Source organism: Caretta caretta, chromosome 1 (assembly GCF_965140235.1).
Source record: "Caretta caretta isolate rCarCar2 chromosome 1, rCarCar1.hap1, whole genome shotgun sequence".
NCBI lineage: Eukaryota > Metazoa > Chordata > Testudines > Cheloniidae > Caretta > Caretta caretta.
In genome coordinates, this window is record NC_134206.1 from 326,519,400 (window position 1) to 326,536,338 (window position 16,939).

General features: G+C 40.5%; 1 protein-coding gene across 2 annotated transcripts in view; it reads left to right on the forward strand.

Annotated features, from left to right (window-relative positions):
* The window catches only part of COG5 (component of oligomeric golgi complex 5), a 310,045-nt gene that overhangs the window by 202,364 nt on the left and 90,742 nt on the right, over positions 1 to 16,939 (forward strand). For both annotated transcript variants that reach the window (XM_048836332.2, XM_048836333.2), the window contains exons 8-10: positions 14,577 to 14,742; positions 15,675 to 15,787; positions 15,885 to 15,962. In XM_048836332.2, coding sequence (XP_048692289.2) covers positions 14,577 to 14,742; positions 15,675 to 15,787; positions 15,885 to 15,962 — 357 coding nt within the window. The remainder of the gene's footprint in view (positions 1 to 14,576; positions 14,743 to 15,674; positions 15,788 to 15,884; positions 15,963 to 16,939) is intronic.

Sequence of the window (16,939 nt, forward strand, 5' to 3'; positions counted from 1 at the left end):
GTGTGCTTCCGTGCAGTCTAGCTAACACCTCAAACCGATGTTCCCTTCTGTACAAGAGTTTGACAACTTAACTTTGCCCTCCAACATTTGGAAAAACATATGCAAGGATCAAAATAAAAAACTGACAGTTGGAAAAGGATCCTTGAATAGGAGATGGGATTCTTATCTTCTCCTTGTAAACTGTCAATTTGACCTTTTGTCATATATTTTTTCAAATTTTAGGGGGCAAAGCTAAGGTTGAGTGAGTGGAGTGAAAGTGAATGATGAAGGATTATACTTTAGTGGCACATAAAGTGGGCCCCTTACCTGTTCATTTCCAGACATTCTGACACTTAGGATTTTTTATAAAGATGTGAAATCTTTGTGAAAAGAGTGTAATCTTGGCTTTGGGACATAGCTGAACTTTATTGAAATGCAATTTCAGCTTCAACTTCCATTCTAACAAACTGTTTTATCTGCACATAAATAATAAGCGGGCAACGTACTCTGACCCAGTACCCTAAGAATTTCAGCAATTTAATTAATTTTGTTCCCTGAAATAATTTTGACTGTCACTAATTGAGGTGGCTGACTTTGTCTAACCGTGCACTTGTTTGAACTCTTTAAATAGCTTTTACGATTTTGTCTAGAATCACTATTCATAGTGGTAGTGCTTGTAATTTACTAGTGTGTGCCAAGTATAATGATACTGTGCTGACCAATTTCAAGTCTAGAGGGATTTGCTAAAAGCGTCTTTAATTTCTAACCTCATTTCTACAAATATATTAGAAGCAAGAGGAAGACCAAGGACAGGGTAGGCCTGTTACTCAATTGGGCGGGGGGGACAATACCATTTTTGCCATTTCCACATTTTTTGTTAAATAACATTTTTGTTTCAGTTTTAACCAAAAAGCTTAGTAGCGATTGGACATCTAACATAGCGAATGCCAGTAAAAATGAGGTAGAATCAGAAGCCAAAATAGGGAAAGAACAAGTTAAAAATTATTTAGACAAGTTAGATATCTACAAGTCACCAGGGCCTGATGAAATACATCCTAGAATTCTCAAAGAGCTGATTGAAAAGTCATGGAAGATGGGAGAGATTCTAGAGGACTGAAAAAGGGCAAATATAGTGCCAATCTAAAAATAGGGGGATAAGAACAACCTGGGGAATTACAGACCAGTCATTTTAACTTCAGTACCTGGAAAGATAATGGAGCAAATAATTAAGCAATTTGCAAACACCTAGAAGATAATAAGGTGGTAAGTAGCAATCAGCATGAATTTGTCAAGAACCAATCCTGTCAAACCAAACTCATAGCTTTCTTTGACAGAGGAACAAGCCTTGTGGATAGGGGGGAAGCAATAGATGTGGTATATCTTGACATTAGTAAGGCTTTTGATACTGTCTCGCATAACCTCCTCATAAAAAAACTAGGCAAATACAACCTAGATGGAGCTACTATAAGATGTGGGCATAACTGGTAGGAAAACCATTCCCAGAGAGTAGTTGTCAGTGATTCACTGTCAAGCTGGAAGGGCATATCGAGTGGGGTCCCTGAGGGATCAGTTCTGGGTCTGGTTCTGTTCAATATCTTCATCAGTGATTTTGATAATGGCATAGGGAGTACACTTCTAAAGTTTGCGGACGATAACAAGCTTGGAGGGGTTGAAAGTGCTTTGGAGGATAGGATTAAAATTCAAAATGATCTGAACAAACTGAAGAAATGGTGTGACGTAAATAGGATGAAATTCAATAAGGACAAATGCAAAGTACTCCACTTAGAAAGGAACAGTCAGTTGCACACATGCAAAATGGGAAATGACTGCCTAGGAAGGAGTACTACGTTAAAGGGTCTGGGGGTAATAGTGCATCACAAGCTAAATATGAGTCAAGAGTGTAACACTGTTGCAAAAACAAACATAATTCAGGGATGTAATAGCAGGAGTGTTGTAAGCGAGACATGAGAAGTAATTCTTCTACTCTACTCCACGGTGATATGGCCTCAACTGGAGTATTGTGTCCAGTTCGGGGCACCACATTTCTGGAAAGGCATGGACAAATTGGAGAAAGTCCAAAGAAGGAGCAACAAAATGATTAAAGGTCTAGAAAACGTGACCTATGAGGGAAGATTGAAAAAATTGGGTTTGTTTAGTCTGGAGAAGAGAAGACTGAGAGGCGATATGATGATAGTTTTCAAGTACATAAAAGGTTGCTCCAAGGAGGAGGGAGAAAAATTATTCTCCTTCATCTCTGAGGACTGGATAAGAAGCAATGAGCTTAAATTGCAGCAAGGGCGGTTTAGGTTGGACATTGGGGAAAACTTAGTGTCAGGGAAGTTAAACTCTGGAATAAATTGCCTATGGAGGTTATGGAATCTCCATCATTGGAGATTTTTAAGAGCAAACATCTGTCAAGGAGGTCTACATAATATTTAGTCCTGCCTTGAGTGCAGGGGACTGGACTATATGACCTCTCGAGATCTCTTCCAGTCCTATGATTCTTTCTGTATGCTTGCATTAACTATCTCTTTACATCTTGTGCCCAAACACTCTAAAGAGATTTTAACTTTTTAATAACAGGTTTGGTTCTCTAAACACTTGAATTCTTCATCTGTTACCTCTGTATATTGGAATTTGACTTAGAAAAACTGCTCCTTCTTTGTGTAGTCTTTAACCCTTTTGCATCATCAGTTATAACACAATCTTTTATTGAGTAATGCAGTGTGCATTGAGAACATCCCAACTTCTATCCCAAAGGCATTAGTATTTCTTACGTTCCTTATTATCTGTCTTTAGTCCCTGATGAGAATTTTTAACTCGCCTGATCATATTCATTTGTAGTTGTCTAATTTGCATATATTTGTGTGTGTGTGTATATATAATATAAAGTTTGTAGCTCACTTGGTTCATTACTGTGCAGTGGATTGGGAGGCATGCATGATACTTGTGTTCTCAGAAAATGAAACCTTTTGCTTCATATAAAGTACTAGCTTTATTTCCAAAGGGAATGGTTCTAACATCATCATTTTTACAGCCACCATTCATGAAAACTGATCTGATTATAAACCTCAGAAGTAAGTTTCTTTCCTGTCAGCTAAAAAATTATGCATTTTTGTCAGTGCACCCTCATGGAAATTGACTAGTATTTGTAAGGTCTGTTATCTACATAAACATGTCTTGATCTGAGGCCAATTTGCTGTAATAATTTATTTGCTATTTTTTACTGTCTTCAAAGTTCAAACTCTGCTCCTAAAGCTGGTCTGTAGTTGTCTCACATCTGCAGACATACTGTAGTGCAGGAATCAATCCTGAAGCACTTACACGAGAGGAAAGTGATCAGGAACAGTCAGCATGGATTCACCAAGGGAAGGTCATGCCTGACTAATCTAATCGCCTTCTATGATGAGATTACTGGTTCTGTGGATGAAGGGAAAGCAGTGGATGTATTGTTTCTTGACTTTAGCAAAGCTTTTGACACGATCTCTCACAGTGTTCTTGTCAGCAAGTTAAGGAAGTATGGGCTGGATGAATGCACTATAAGGTGGGTAGAAAGTTGGCTAGATTGTCGGGCTCAACGGGTAGTGATCAATGGCTCCATGTCTAGTTGGCAGCCGGTGTCAAGTGGAGTGCTCCAGGGGTCGGTCCTGGGGCCGGTTTTGTTCAATATCTTCATAAATGATCTGGAGGATGGTGTGGATTGCACTCTCAGGAAATTTGCGGATGATACTAAACTAGGAGGAGTGATAGATACGCTGGAGGGCAGGGATAGGATACAGAGGGACCTAGACAAATTGGAGGATTGGGCCAAAATAAATCTGATGAGGTTCAACAAGGATAAGTGCAGGGTCCTGCACTTAGGACGGAAGAACCCAATGCACCGCTACAGACTAGGGACCGAATGGCTAGGCAGCAGTTCTGCGGAAAAGGACCTAGGGGTGACAGTGGACGAGAAGCTGGATATGAGTCAGCAGTGTGCCCTTGTTGCCAAGAAGGCCAATGGCATTTTGGGATGTATAAGTAGGGGCATTGCCAGCAGATCGAGGGACGTGATCATTCCCCTCTATTCGACATTGGTGAGGCCTCATCTGGAGTACTGTGTCCAGTTTTGGGCCCCGCACTACAAGAAGGATGTGGATAAATTGGAGAGAGTCCAGCGAAGGGCAACAAAAATGATTAGGGGTCTGGAACACATGACTTATGAAGAGAGGCTGAGGGAACTGGGATTGTTTAGTCTGCAGAAGAGAAGAATGAGGGGGGATTTGATAGCTGCTTTCAGCTACCTGAGAGGTGGTTCCAAAGAGGATGGTTCTAGACTATTCTCAGTGGTAGAAGAGGACAGGACAAGGAGTAATGGTCTCAAGTTGCAATGGGGGAGGTTTAGATTGGATATTAGGAAAAACTTTTTCACTAGGAGGGTGGTGAAACACTGGAATGTGTTACCTAGGGGGGTGGTAGAATCTCCTTCCTTAGAAGTTTTTAAGGTCAGGCCTGACAAAGCCCTGGCTGGGATGATTTAGTTGGGGATTGGTCCTGCTTTGAGCAGGGGGTTGGACTAGATGACCTCCAGAGGTCCCTTCCAACCCTGATATTCTATGATGATTCTCTCAACAAATTTTTTGGTGGCCTCAGAGTGCGGCCACCAACTCTTTGTGGTGGTGCTCTGTCAATTTTTCCTAAAATACTTAATTAACTTTAGGAAAAACAATAAATATGCACATCTACATGTCCAAATCATTTTAATTTATTTATGTATGGATTTTTTTGCAGACTCAATAATAAAAATAACGTACAGTTGTCTCTATCCTTTAATGGACCTAAGCATAATAGAAACAGATAAGGTACTTTGCATGTTCTTGGTTGTTTTGTTTTGTTGTTGTTTTTTTTTAAGATTTGCTAGCTCTTAAGTCTGTTTCTGTTAAAGTGATATTTGAATGTTTATCACTTTTCACAGCAGCAGACTGCTTGCTAGCTGGGAGACAGTGAAAAGTGATATTAACATACAAATATCACTTTTCACAACAGACTTACTCAGCCCTGGCAAGCTGGAGGACAAATTAAGCCCTGGATAGGTAGGTGGGTAGGAAGGCAGCAGGGGTCAGGGGCAGTGTGGTGGTGACCTGATGGACCAGAGCCCTGCAGCCATACGATGGTGGCCAAGAACGATGGTGGGGTGAGCCCGGGTTGGCACCTGTTGCCTCATGGCTGGGACTGGAGCTCGAAGCCCCGTGACCAGGGAACGGAGCCCACAGTTGCACAGCTGGATCTGCTCCCTCCCACCCGAGGGCTAAAGCCTACTCCTCCAGCATTTTTGGCTCCAGAGGGGGGCAGGTCCCAATCCTTGCTGCTGACCCTAGGGGATGGTCCACTGCTTCCCGCCCCGCCCCCTGTCACTGCCCAGGAAGCTGTGGCTGCATGAAAAGCCCCTCATAGCTGCTTGCGGTTGAGAAACGCTGCTGTAGTCCATCTCTTTGTGCGTGAATGCATGCATCTTGTTACTACCTCTTTCATCCTGCTGAGACTGTCCCTCCCACAGATTTTTAATACTGGTAACAGAAAGAAACCCCACTTTCCAATTAATAGCTCCACTTTTATCACATTTATCTTTATTTGCAAGTCACCTTTAAATATCATTTACTTAAATCTCTGTCACAAGGCATTTGCAAGCAGAGTTGGGCAAAATTTTTAAGATGAAACTTTTTTTTGTTGAAAAATGCAGATTCGGGTTGATGAAAACATTTTGTGAATTTTTATTGAATTTGTTGAATTGTTTAGGATGAAAAAACCACGAAACTTCTGAAAAAATGAAAACATTTCATTTTGATGTTTTTGAAATTAAATGTTTAGGTTTTTTTATTCAAAATTACTTCACTTAGAAATTCACCTTGGTTTTATACTTTTTTTTAAAAAGCTCAAACTTAATGAAACATTTAGTTTTGGGTTGAACAAAACATTCTGAAAAAATTTCATTTCAGGTTGACCTGAAATTAATTTAATTTTTTTGGGGGGGGATCAGTTAGTGATCCAAAAAATCAGTTATTCTCACAGCTCTAGATACAAGGTGTCTATTGCTTTAGGATTTGTGTGTTGAAATATTTCACCAATGTATACTGTATATATATTATATATATATTAGATGTCCAGCATTTAAATAATTAAAGACTAATCGCATGCAGTGGTGATGAGCCACTGGTCCCATGGGGCCTGTGCTCAGGGGCCCCAGCCAACTGGTGCGCCCCTGGAAAAAGTCTGCCACCGCCAGTGGAAGCTCCGAGCCCTAGTCACCAGGTGGGTGGGAGGGACGGGGGAAGCCCACCCATCCCCAACCACGCTCCGTGGCAGCAGTACTGGGCAGAAGCCCCCCCAGCAGCCCCCAATCTTGTCCCCGGCAGCAGCTGCAGAACAGGGGATGCCCTCCATCCCCAGCGGCCCCAGACCCCATCCCCGGCAGAAATCTCAGGATGGGGAAAGCCCTTGGCAGTGGCCCCCAACCCTGTCCCTGGCAGAAGCTGCGGCATAGCAGGGCAAGCCCCCTCCAGTGCCCCCTACCTGTCCCTAGCAGAAGCTGCGGTGTGGCAGGGCAAGCCCCTGTGCTCAAACCACTCTCCGGCAGAAACTCTGGGTGGGCAGGTCAGGAGAAGCCCCAGCACCCTGATTCTGTTTCTCCCCAGAAGCACAGGAGGTGGCAGGGGAAGCCCCAGCACCCAAACCCCCGTAGCGTCTCTGGGACTGGAGGAGCTCTCTCCCCGCTGTGGCCCTGAGGCAGTGGCATGGGGACAGAGCTTCTCTGGTCTTGAGACTGCAAGGGAGGGGGGGTCAGGGGGAAGGAGAAAAAGGGGTTGTGGGGCTGCAGTGGGGGGGGCGGAATGGGGGCCACCCTGGGTGGAATGGGGGTGGGTCCCGGGGAAGGGGCAGAAAGGAGTGGGGCTGCGGCAGAAGGGGTGGAATGGGGGTGGGCCTGCAGGCAGAAGGGGAGGGGAAGGGCCCTCCACTTGCTCTGGCCCAGTGCTCCAGGAAACCTTAATCCTCTGGTCACATGCCTTGCTACCATTATTTAAATATTCCATAAAGTTACAAATTCCTAGTCCTAGCTTTGCTGTGGTGGCCCGGAATGCATCAGCTGTTTAAGAAACCCATAGAGCTGGTTTGAAAGAGCAGAGGAAAATTGTATCTTCCCTCGCTATATAGCATGATTTTCTAAATTAGTTTAAAATAAATAAAAAGTAACTTTAAGAACCATGCCATATACAAGATGAAAGTTACAAACCCACTTACCTGAACTCCTGTATTCCAGTTCCAGCAGGCGCTCCTTGCCTCTGTGGTTTTTGTTTGTTTATTTTGTTTGTTTTTTATGCTGACTTTTTTCTTTAATGTTGTCACATTATTTTTAATGGCTATGTCGTTTCAGCTATCCCATCATGAATAGAAAAAATATAGATAAAAACTGCTGAAGGAAATGAAAGTTCATAGAAAACCACTAATCTTGCCAGTCATTCAAAAGAAGTATTTGATGAAGTGAGCTGTAGCTCACGAAAGCTCATGCTCAAATAAATTGGTTAGTCTCTAAGGTGCCACAAGTACTCCTTTTCTTTTTGCAAAGACAGACTAACACGGCTGTTACTCTGTAACCACACATTAAAGAGAAGACTCTTTGCTTTCTGTCAGGATAATGCTCCCCTGCTGTGTATCTTAATAGTTAACAATGCTACTTTTAATCTACAGACCAAAACGTTGATTTTGAATGTTTCACCACTCTGGAAGGTATTTGAGTTACTTTATAACTATATTTCTCTCACAGTTTTTGATCTCTTGCTCTTCACACTGACAAGGGCTAGGAAATCCAGTTTCTGGTTGGCTAGCTGAAGTATGCATACTCCCCTGCAGGCTGATTAAAGGAAGTGGATTGGCGGGCTCCAAAAGGAGACTACTGCAGTCATCTTTAACTGCAAAAAGCACTTGCCATAGTGAGGGCTATGAAAATGAGGAGTAAACGGTGGGTAGTGAAGGCTCCACTACCTTTTTGTCTCTCTTACAATTCTCTGTAGCACTTATCTCCATAGTATCTGAATTACTGAATAGGTAATTTAGATCCACAAGGCATTGTCCCTACTGGGCATAGAGTGGATTTTGCTTTTCACCTCTGATGAGTACTACAAGCATTTTTAGAATCCCCCCTCCCCCACAGACTTTTTGTTAGTATTCTTTGTCTTTTGTTATAGCTGTGAGTCTTTAACAAAAAAGCAGGGTCTCCTTTAAAGAAAATTTAGTTAGTTACACCCTGTCCCCTTGAAACTTAACATTAGAATTATGTTCTGCTATTAATCCTCACTAAGGACAGTAACATTAGGCATGCGTTTGGATGCTGTTATAGTTATATACTAGTTTTGAAACCAAAATAACATGATATTGATAACTGGAATAGCTTTTGGAACTGCCTCTGGACCCCCAGTCACTAGACTGGTAGAGATCATGTATTTATAGGAGCAGTATTCTTGGACTTCGATGGAAAGGACACAAAAATACTCCTGCCAGAATTATTCTGAGGCGGCAGTGTTGTCTGAGGAGGTAGTGCCCTGGATGGTGGCAGAAGCTGAGGAGGAGGTTGAGAATTGCTACATATTTGTAACTAGAAGGCTGAGTGGAGATTTTCAGCTGCAGAACGAAGGCTGGGCTGCCCCATTGTTAGTAAAAATATATTAAAAATACCTTTCTAAGTTGTTCTCATATTTAGAATCGTAATAAAAAGTGTAAAGTAGGCTCGTATTAATTGTTAAGATGACTGTGTAAAGCCATGTTGTGATGGAAATTACATATAGTATTTCATGGAAACAAAATTGCCTTTGTGAACCAGGTGCAAAAAGCAATTGAAATACTTCTCATCATTGCACGTTTTAGATCAAATGGCGTTATCTGATATTAAAGTGTATGTTCAAAGTACTGTAAGGTGTCATTCTGGAAACTGTCCTTCAAAAGCATTTACTGTATTCTGAAAGGTTGTATCTAAAATGTAATCAATTTCAATCACATGAAAACATCTTAGCTTTCTAAATTAATTTAGCTCTCCCAGTTGTTTGTCTTCTATTCCAGGGCTCAGTTACTAGTTTCTAATATTGATTGTCTTAAATGCTGTGGAATTGTGCTTTGTGTGAATTACTTATGTGTAGCTATTCTTGTTGACAACATTGGCGAGTATTTAGTTATAGATGCATTGTGGAATAATGATTTGTTATTATTTATGGATCTTGTTTTAGTTGAACTTAATTAATAAGCCATTTAGGTTTTCCAGTTCTGTTTATGTGTATTGTATTATCTTTTTTCCTTTTGGAGATGGGGTGAATATTTTGCCACATAGCTGGTCAGAGATTGAAAGCATAAAATTTTATATACAATATGTCAGCTGTTTTACAACCGATTACAATGAAAACCCTCTTTCTCTGCATTCCTGCCACAGTCATCTCTGAACAGGGTCATCTGTCTTCTTCAGAATAATAAAGACTTCAATCAAAGTCACTTGTGCAACTTTCCTAAGCAAAGCAGAAAACCTTCTGATGTGTGTACATTAGTCGAACTAAGACTTCCTTCCCTTGGGTGAGAAGCTCCCAGAGTGTGATCCATGGAACACTTCCTCAGAGAGCTGCCTGGTCACAGGTTGCTGGCCCTGCTCTTTCCATTTGCTGAATGTGGTTTAAAAGACAGTTAAGAATTCACTATTGCTTTCTCATGTAAGCAATTGCTGTAGTTGGCAGATGTACGTTATTTGATCATGAATGTATAGTAAAGGTGGCCAATACCATCTTGACTTAGAGGAGAGGTGGAGGCCCATGACACAATCTCTGTTAAGATGTAGTCCACACTGTGTGAAAAAGTTCATGAACCCCTGGTCAAAGGTGACTGTGTAAATTTAAACTATGTTTCTTAACTATGGCAAAATCCATCATACTTCAGTTAGTAAGCCAGAGAGATGACTGTTTACATGAGTTTTTAATAAACATTACAGTTTGTCAGTCATAATTTAGTCAGCTGCTGTGTTGGCAGTAAACAAAAGAAAATAAACTGTATTCCACGCTAAGGTGTGAGAGAGGTAACAGGTACGGAAATTTCTATTGTAAACTCTAGCATTTTGTTTAGGGATCTTGCAATTGACACTACAAACAAAATTTCACCATGAGACCTGCACAGGCATATCTCTACAGGGAAAGGAGTGACAAAATGTGGTTCTACTCTGAAAAATGACCATAAACACACCATCATGGGGTTTCATGTTTATTTTCTCCTGGCGATTCTGTGTCATTTACTTCTCTCTTAACTGTGTTGGCTCTGCTGTACCATCTACTTCTCTCTTAACTGTGTTGGCTCTGCTGGTCCTGCTTTGAGCAGGGGTTGGACTAGATGACCTCCTGAGGTCCCTTCCAACCCTGATATTCTATGATTCTATGAACAGGAGTGAAAAACAGTAAAAATTAATTTTAGTGAACAACTGTGACTGGTACACGCAGGGAGCAGATTTGCTTGATAGGTAGGTGCTATTTATACATAGCCACCCAATGATTTTGGATGCCTCAATGTTTGGGTGCCCAACTTGAAACACCTTGCAGGGGCCTTGTTTTCAGAAACTTCTGAGTACCCATCCTCTGAAAATCAGGCTACTTCAAGGTTTCTCAAGTTGGGCACCCAAAATCCCCAGTCACTTTTTAAAATCTGGGTCTGTCACTATAGAACCATTCTTTAAGTTGTGGAGTTGGCTCACAGGTTTAACTGATGACTTCTGGGATTCTTCTGTATTCATAACTCAGCTTAACTTTAGATCAGCATGTCTACCATATTTGATATGCTGAAGCACCAAAAAGGGGGAAGTAGTTTGGATAGAAAGGGGTGTTCTTAGATCAACTCGGGACTTTAATTTCTGCCGTCTAACATCATTTAAGACCATTTCAAGTGGGAGTTTTGCAGCTCTGTAAATGTTGGTGGGGTTAGAGCTTTGTGTTTATGTAGGTCAATGAAATGAGACTTGTAAACACCTGCTTTACTGCTGTGGCATGCACATTAGGCTTTACCTTGCTACTGATGTACTACGAAATGCTGTAGCCTGTACTACTTGCATTTGTTACCTAACTTCTTGGTTACAGCAGCCATGATTTATTTTAAAGTTATAACATTTTTGTAAATATTTTTAGGATAATCTCTTGCAGAATAGTCTATTGTTATCTGTTAAGACACGAATGTCTCAGCAGAAACATAGATTAATAGCAGACAAATAGAATTATCTGATCATTCACGTACATTCAGATAATACAAAGAGTCCATTCTGTGTTTGGAGGTCAGAACAAGGCACTTTGAAAGAATATAACCACCCTGTAACTCCAGCTATGTGGTTGTGCATGACCATCTGTTTAGTAAAAAGAAAAGGAGTACCGATGAAATGAGCTGTAGCTCACGAAAGCTTATGCTCAAATAAATTTGTTAGTCTCAAAGGTGCCACAAGTACTCCTTTTCTTTTTGCGAATACAGACTAACACGGCTGCTACTCTGAAACCCATCTGTTTAGTGTAGATCAGCTAAGTTTGTACTTCGGGAACATACCTTTGTGCTAGTAAAGACATTGGCAAAAGTAGGGCTGCTCTTTTTGCTCAAAGAGATCCACAAACATTTGGAAGCTATGCCGAATGGTTTCTCAGATGGAAGAATTTTGGCCTCCTGTTTTTCCCCAAAGCAAAACTTGTTGGCAGTGAGAAGTTTGCAAGACTGTTTTCCAGCTTCCATTGAATAATGTATCTATGCTAAACACTCTAATTCTGAGATGTATATGCCAGTCTGCTAGCACAGTTGTTGTTTATTTTCCTTGCCCTCCAACTTTTCTCTCTCTCTCCCCACAATACGATTGTTCCCAAGAGAGACTCTAGTTTTTGTACTTCTCATGCTTAAACTTAGAAACTAGCTATGTGTAAAAAGTAAAATTCTCTTAGGATTAATGATGCACCAGCTGTGAGTTCTGAACCTTAGTGAGGAAAATAAAATGTGGAGTACTTTATGAGGAGAGAAAACAGTGCTGTGTGAAGCAAATGAATGTGAAAAAAAATGATTTTAGTATATTATTTTCAGGGCTTGAATATTTTACCTGATTCCTGCTACCCAAGATAAAATACCTGCATGAAATACCTATGTGGCCACGACTCCCCAAGGCCACACCTCCTGGATCTTAAAGGAATAAAACAGCTGTGTACTGTTTGTTGGACTCTTTACTTAACTGTAACATTGTCAATTAAGTTTCTATTTTATACTGTTTTTAAATGTAACATAGTGCAAATGGCTGGTTAAACACTCATTTATACATTCATTCCATATACAGAAGCTCTTTGCTCTACGTGATCTTTGATGTATTTAAAAAAACAGAGTACCTCAGTAGTTCTGTCCCCTGCCTCTCAATAACTAATATATACCATACCCAGCAGCTAAAAAGTATTACAAATCTTTGCAGTTTCCTGCCAGAGCCTTCCCAAATAGAGATAATTATCTTATTCCTTGAATAATATATTAAATGAATAGTATTTAAACTAGCTATAGAACAAGTTTAATGCCACAAAAATTGTTGAATAAATTATTCAACAATCACTAGTAAAATTCATTAAATAACCTATTCACCAAATGCTATTCAGTCTTACTTACTATCATTCCGTTTTCCTTTCTATCTTTAGTCCATTTAGTCCTATTACAGATCAGTGACTTTTCCTTAGTAACCTTCAGCGTCTATTTCATTCTCATTCTCACTCTTTCCCTTTCCATTTATTGTATTTGATACCCTCCTCCGTTATATTTTCTCTCTTTTTCTCCCCATCTCCAATATCTGTCTATATGTATTTGCCATGCTTCATTTTTCTTATTTTTCAGCCAATCTTTCATTTTCTCCTGCTCACTCACCCACCCCCTCAAACCCACCTACACATAATGCTTGGAAATTTTACCACACGTCTAATTGTCGGAGGAGTAATCCTACTAGCTACAGACCCATAAAGATATGGGGATCCCCTGTTCATGGTCAGTGCTTCTCTCCTCTCCTCCATTGCCTGGGGCCTCAACTCCATGAGTAATTTGACAACATTAAAATCTCGACTTTTGTTTTTCAAAATTGTGGTTCCAGCCCTCCTGGTTGTGAAGAAACAGTCAGTCACATTTTCAAGGTTATTTTCTTTACTGATGTCTGCCTGAGTCAGCAGGCACCTGAAACAATAGCTCTGAGAGGGATGAACTGCATCATTCATTTAATTGGAGTCTGAATTTTGAAATTCATTCCTCTGGATGTGTCTGTGCAGGGAGTTCCTCACTGCTACCACCCCATCATCCTTTGTTCAGTTGGGTGCTGGCTGAGTCTCCCTCCTCCTCTGGGACAGAAGATGACAGTGATCTTGGGAAGGGGAGATCCAGCCTGCCCAAAGAGGAGTGGTGGTGGTCTCCTAGATGACTTCGCTTATGTGGCCTTACCACTGCCATTCCAAGAAGAGACGGGGTAGGGCCAAGTCGCACGGGGCCATGTGGGGATGTGCCTAGAGCCTCGGATGTCCTCAGTCCAGTCCTGGGCACTGGGAATAAATAGAATGGAAGGGAACTATTTTTGGATCCGCCTCCCACTAGTGGGTATCTGAAATATGCATCCCCACCCACCAATCTCCTATGAATGGAGGAAGGAAGAAGCAGCATTCTGTGTGGGTGTGGGCGGGGTGCCTCCAGTACTCTTACCCTTCCCAAAGACTCCACTTTTTTGTTCTCCGACCTGAGCTGAATAGCTCCAGTACCTGCCTTTGCTGCAGCTCAATGGGGTTTTTTATCCGTTTTATTCCTAACCAAAGAGTTCTGAAGCACAGCAGTGATACTGAAAAGACTATTGTTGGTTTTCATGCTGTTGTATTTAGGGAAAGCTCTGAACATCAACAGAGGCACTGGAGCAGTCTGTCTGCAGACATAGGAAGATAGCATGGTATTAGTCCACACTCTGCTCATATTTGTAAACTTATTGTCAAAATCATAAGAGCTAGATAGTTCATTTTTAAAAAATAAACTTAGATTTTTGCATACATTGATGGCATTCACCTATGAAAGCTCCCTACTTGCCCTGGGTGATGGAGTAGATTTTTCAATCCCTGATAATGTTTAATCAAAGGTTGACAGTTAAAAGACAGAAGTGTAGCAGGTACTGTACAAGAAAAGTACCATATTACAAACTCTCATAACTGGAGATAGCCGAGACATAGCGATACTCAATATTGCACAATAATTTTGCTATGCAAGAACTATTGGATCTGTAACTGGTAGACTGCCATAATCATCATTGTTTTCATCTCCTTTCTTTTCTCCTCTTCTCCCTCTGAAGGTGCCCTGTGTATAACTCATTGTTGAGTAGTGAGATAGTAACATCAAAGTAAATCAATCCTTCCCCCTTTTCCTCCTCTTTCCTGTTCCCCTGTAAGGAGACCAATCATCGGATGATAAATGAAATGAGCCAGCAAACTGTAGCACATTAACTTAAATCTTGAAATGACATCTCATCATGGGTAAACAAAACCATTATACAGTTAGAGATTAACACTTTCCCCTTATCTCCCCAGAATCCTACTCAAGTGGGAACAGCACTTCAGGTTTTCCACAATCTTGGGACTTTGAAGGATACCATTTCTAATGTAGTGGATGGATACTGTGCATCTCTAGACGAGAATATCAAGAGTGCTTTGGATATCAAAGTTTTGACACAGCCGCCCCAGACAGTTACAAGAGGTACAGTATGGGCATGTTGTTTAATTTACAGCGTAACCGTCTCTGGTCATTTGGCAGAATTGCATTGTGCTCAGTCATGTGGGAGAAAAATGCTAAGCGTTCGTAGGAATTCATCATGAAAACTGTTAAGGTTTTTTGTGAATCTGATTCTACCTTACGAGCGTTTGTGAGAGGACCGCAGAGAGACTGGTATATTACTTGTAAGCAGTGGAACAAATCTGACCAATGTATTCGATCACTTTTGTCAAATGGGAATATCTTAAAGTAGTGTTTCCAACTTGGGGGATCACTGCATCATTAAATTTAGCTCTTCTTATTTTTAAGCTGTGGTACCATGGAGAATTGAAGAACACAAATGCAAAACTGATGTAGATAACAGATTTTAATTTGAAGCCTTTACAACACAGTTTGGGATTAGACATGTGTGTTGGAACCATAATAATGGCATATGGCTTCTCAGGGAAGATGAAGGCTGCTTAAGGGTATTTGCATCAGTTAAAAAGAGTGTTTTATTTTTGTAATTCTAATACACTTAGGCCAAAGTGTTCAGGTGAGTGCCTATATCCTTGACAGCAGCCAGTTGTCCCTCGTCACCCTGCCAGCATATCTTACAACAGTGGAGAAGTACATTGGCTTTGTGTTTCTGCTGAGATAAGAAGCAGTGAAGTAGTTAATAATGCTGACATTTAAAGTATCCTCACTAGACTTCAGAGTTAATACTTGATTGAGATGATTGGGGCTGTTCACACCTCTCACAGCTGGTGTTTCAAGCTGTTTGTAGCTCAACACTTCTGAAAATCAGGCCACTTCTTTAAGTACCTATTGATGGATTTTTATGTTTTAACCTCATTTACACACTCACACCTGACAATGTTGGTCTTGATTTTTAAATCCTGAAATGGGTTGATACGTTGCCTTCAAAATATGTTTAGGTGGCCCTGGCCGAGCTGTTATGCCAACGCCAGGAAACACTGCAGCCTTCCGAGCAGCCCTCTGGACAAACATGGAGAAACTCATGGATCAGATCTGTGCAGCCTGTGCACAGGTATTCAGTTCCTATATTTCCTCTTCTACATTAGTGCAATTTTTGCATATACCACATTAGAAAACCTAAATTATCCTTGAAACAAATTCTCTTACAGGTGCAGCACTTGCAAAAAGTACTGACAAAGAAGAGAGACCCTGTTTCACATGTCTGTTTCATTGAGGAAATAGTTAAGGTAAAGTTTTATTTAGCTGAATAAGTTCTTACAAAAATAGTGAGTGGTTCTGTTAAGAAAAATGTGATGAGAGGAGCCTTTCAGTTACAGTTTTAGAGTTCTGTAGTAATTTCGTAATTTCAGTAATGAGACAGTGCTGAAAGTCAGAGTAGCATAGCAAAGTGTATTTGTGGACTGTTTATGATCTGTGGGGTATATTTGTAGGGCATACACATCTTCTTGTAATAATTGCGTTTGTTTTCTTTAAAAGAACCAATAAGACACCATTGTCAGTTTTTATTCGTGATCATTATTGTCATCCCATAATATACGGTGTCGTTTGGGTAATTAATGTTGTGCATTAGTTTTTGTAGGAAAATATGTCTTCATGTGGTATCTAGTGTTCTCAGCCATCTGTTTCTCTACTTTTTGGCAATTTCTTCTCTGAAAAAATAATCATGGCTGGTTTTTTTTTCCCTTCGAAGGCCCAGATATGAATACCTATTCTTGTCCATTCATTTGTATTGTTTTCTATTCTTATTTGGAATAATTTGATTAATGGTCTCCTTCAGGGCTAGGAACAGCAATATTGAAGCCATTTGTCTGACTTAGTAAATGGGAAACAACGAAAACAAAAGAAGTTTTATGGTCTGTTTTTATGCAGACATCTCCTTTTCTATGCATATGGTTAGATTATTAATTCACACAGATTTAATTTTTGAAATGGTCTTGGAAACTATTCATATGTAAATTTTTCCCAACAGTAAAATCAAATACTAAAGGTTGAACACGGTGAACTTACTTGTCTATTAGTTAAGCCCACGCTGAAATACATGGAGTATAGCATTGCCCCATGGCCAGACACTTTGAAATCTCTCCTTGAGAGGAAATGACTAGAGTTCTCTCTTTTTCTTTTTTTTAAATCCAAAGAAGTGGATAAGCTTTAGGTAAATGTCTCTGCATACCATAAGCTTGCTCTTGCAAAAATTATCCAAAGC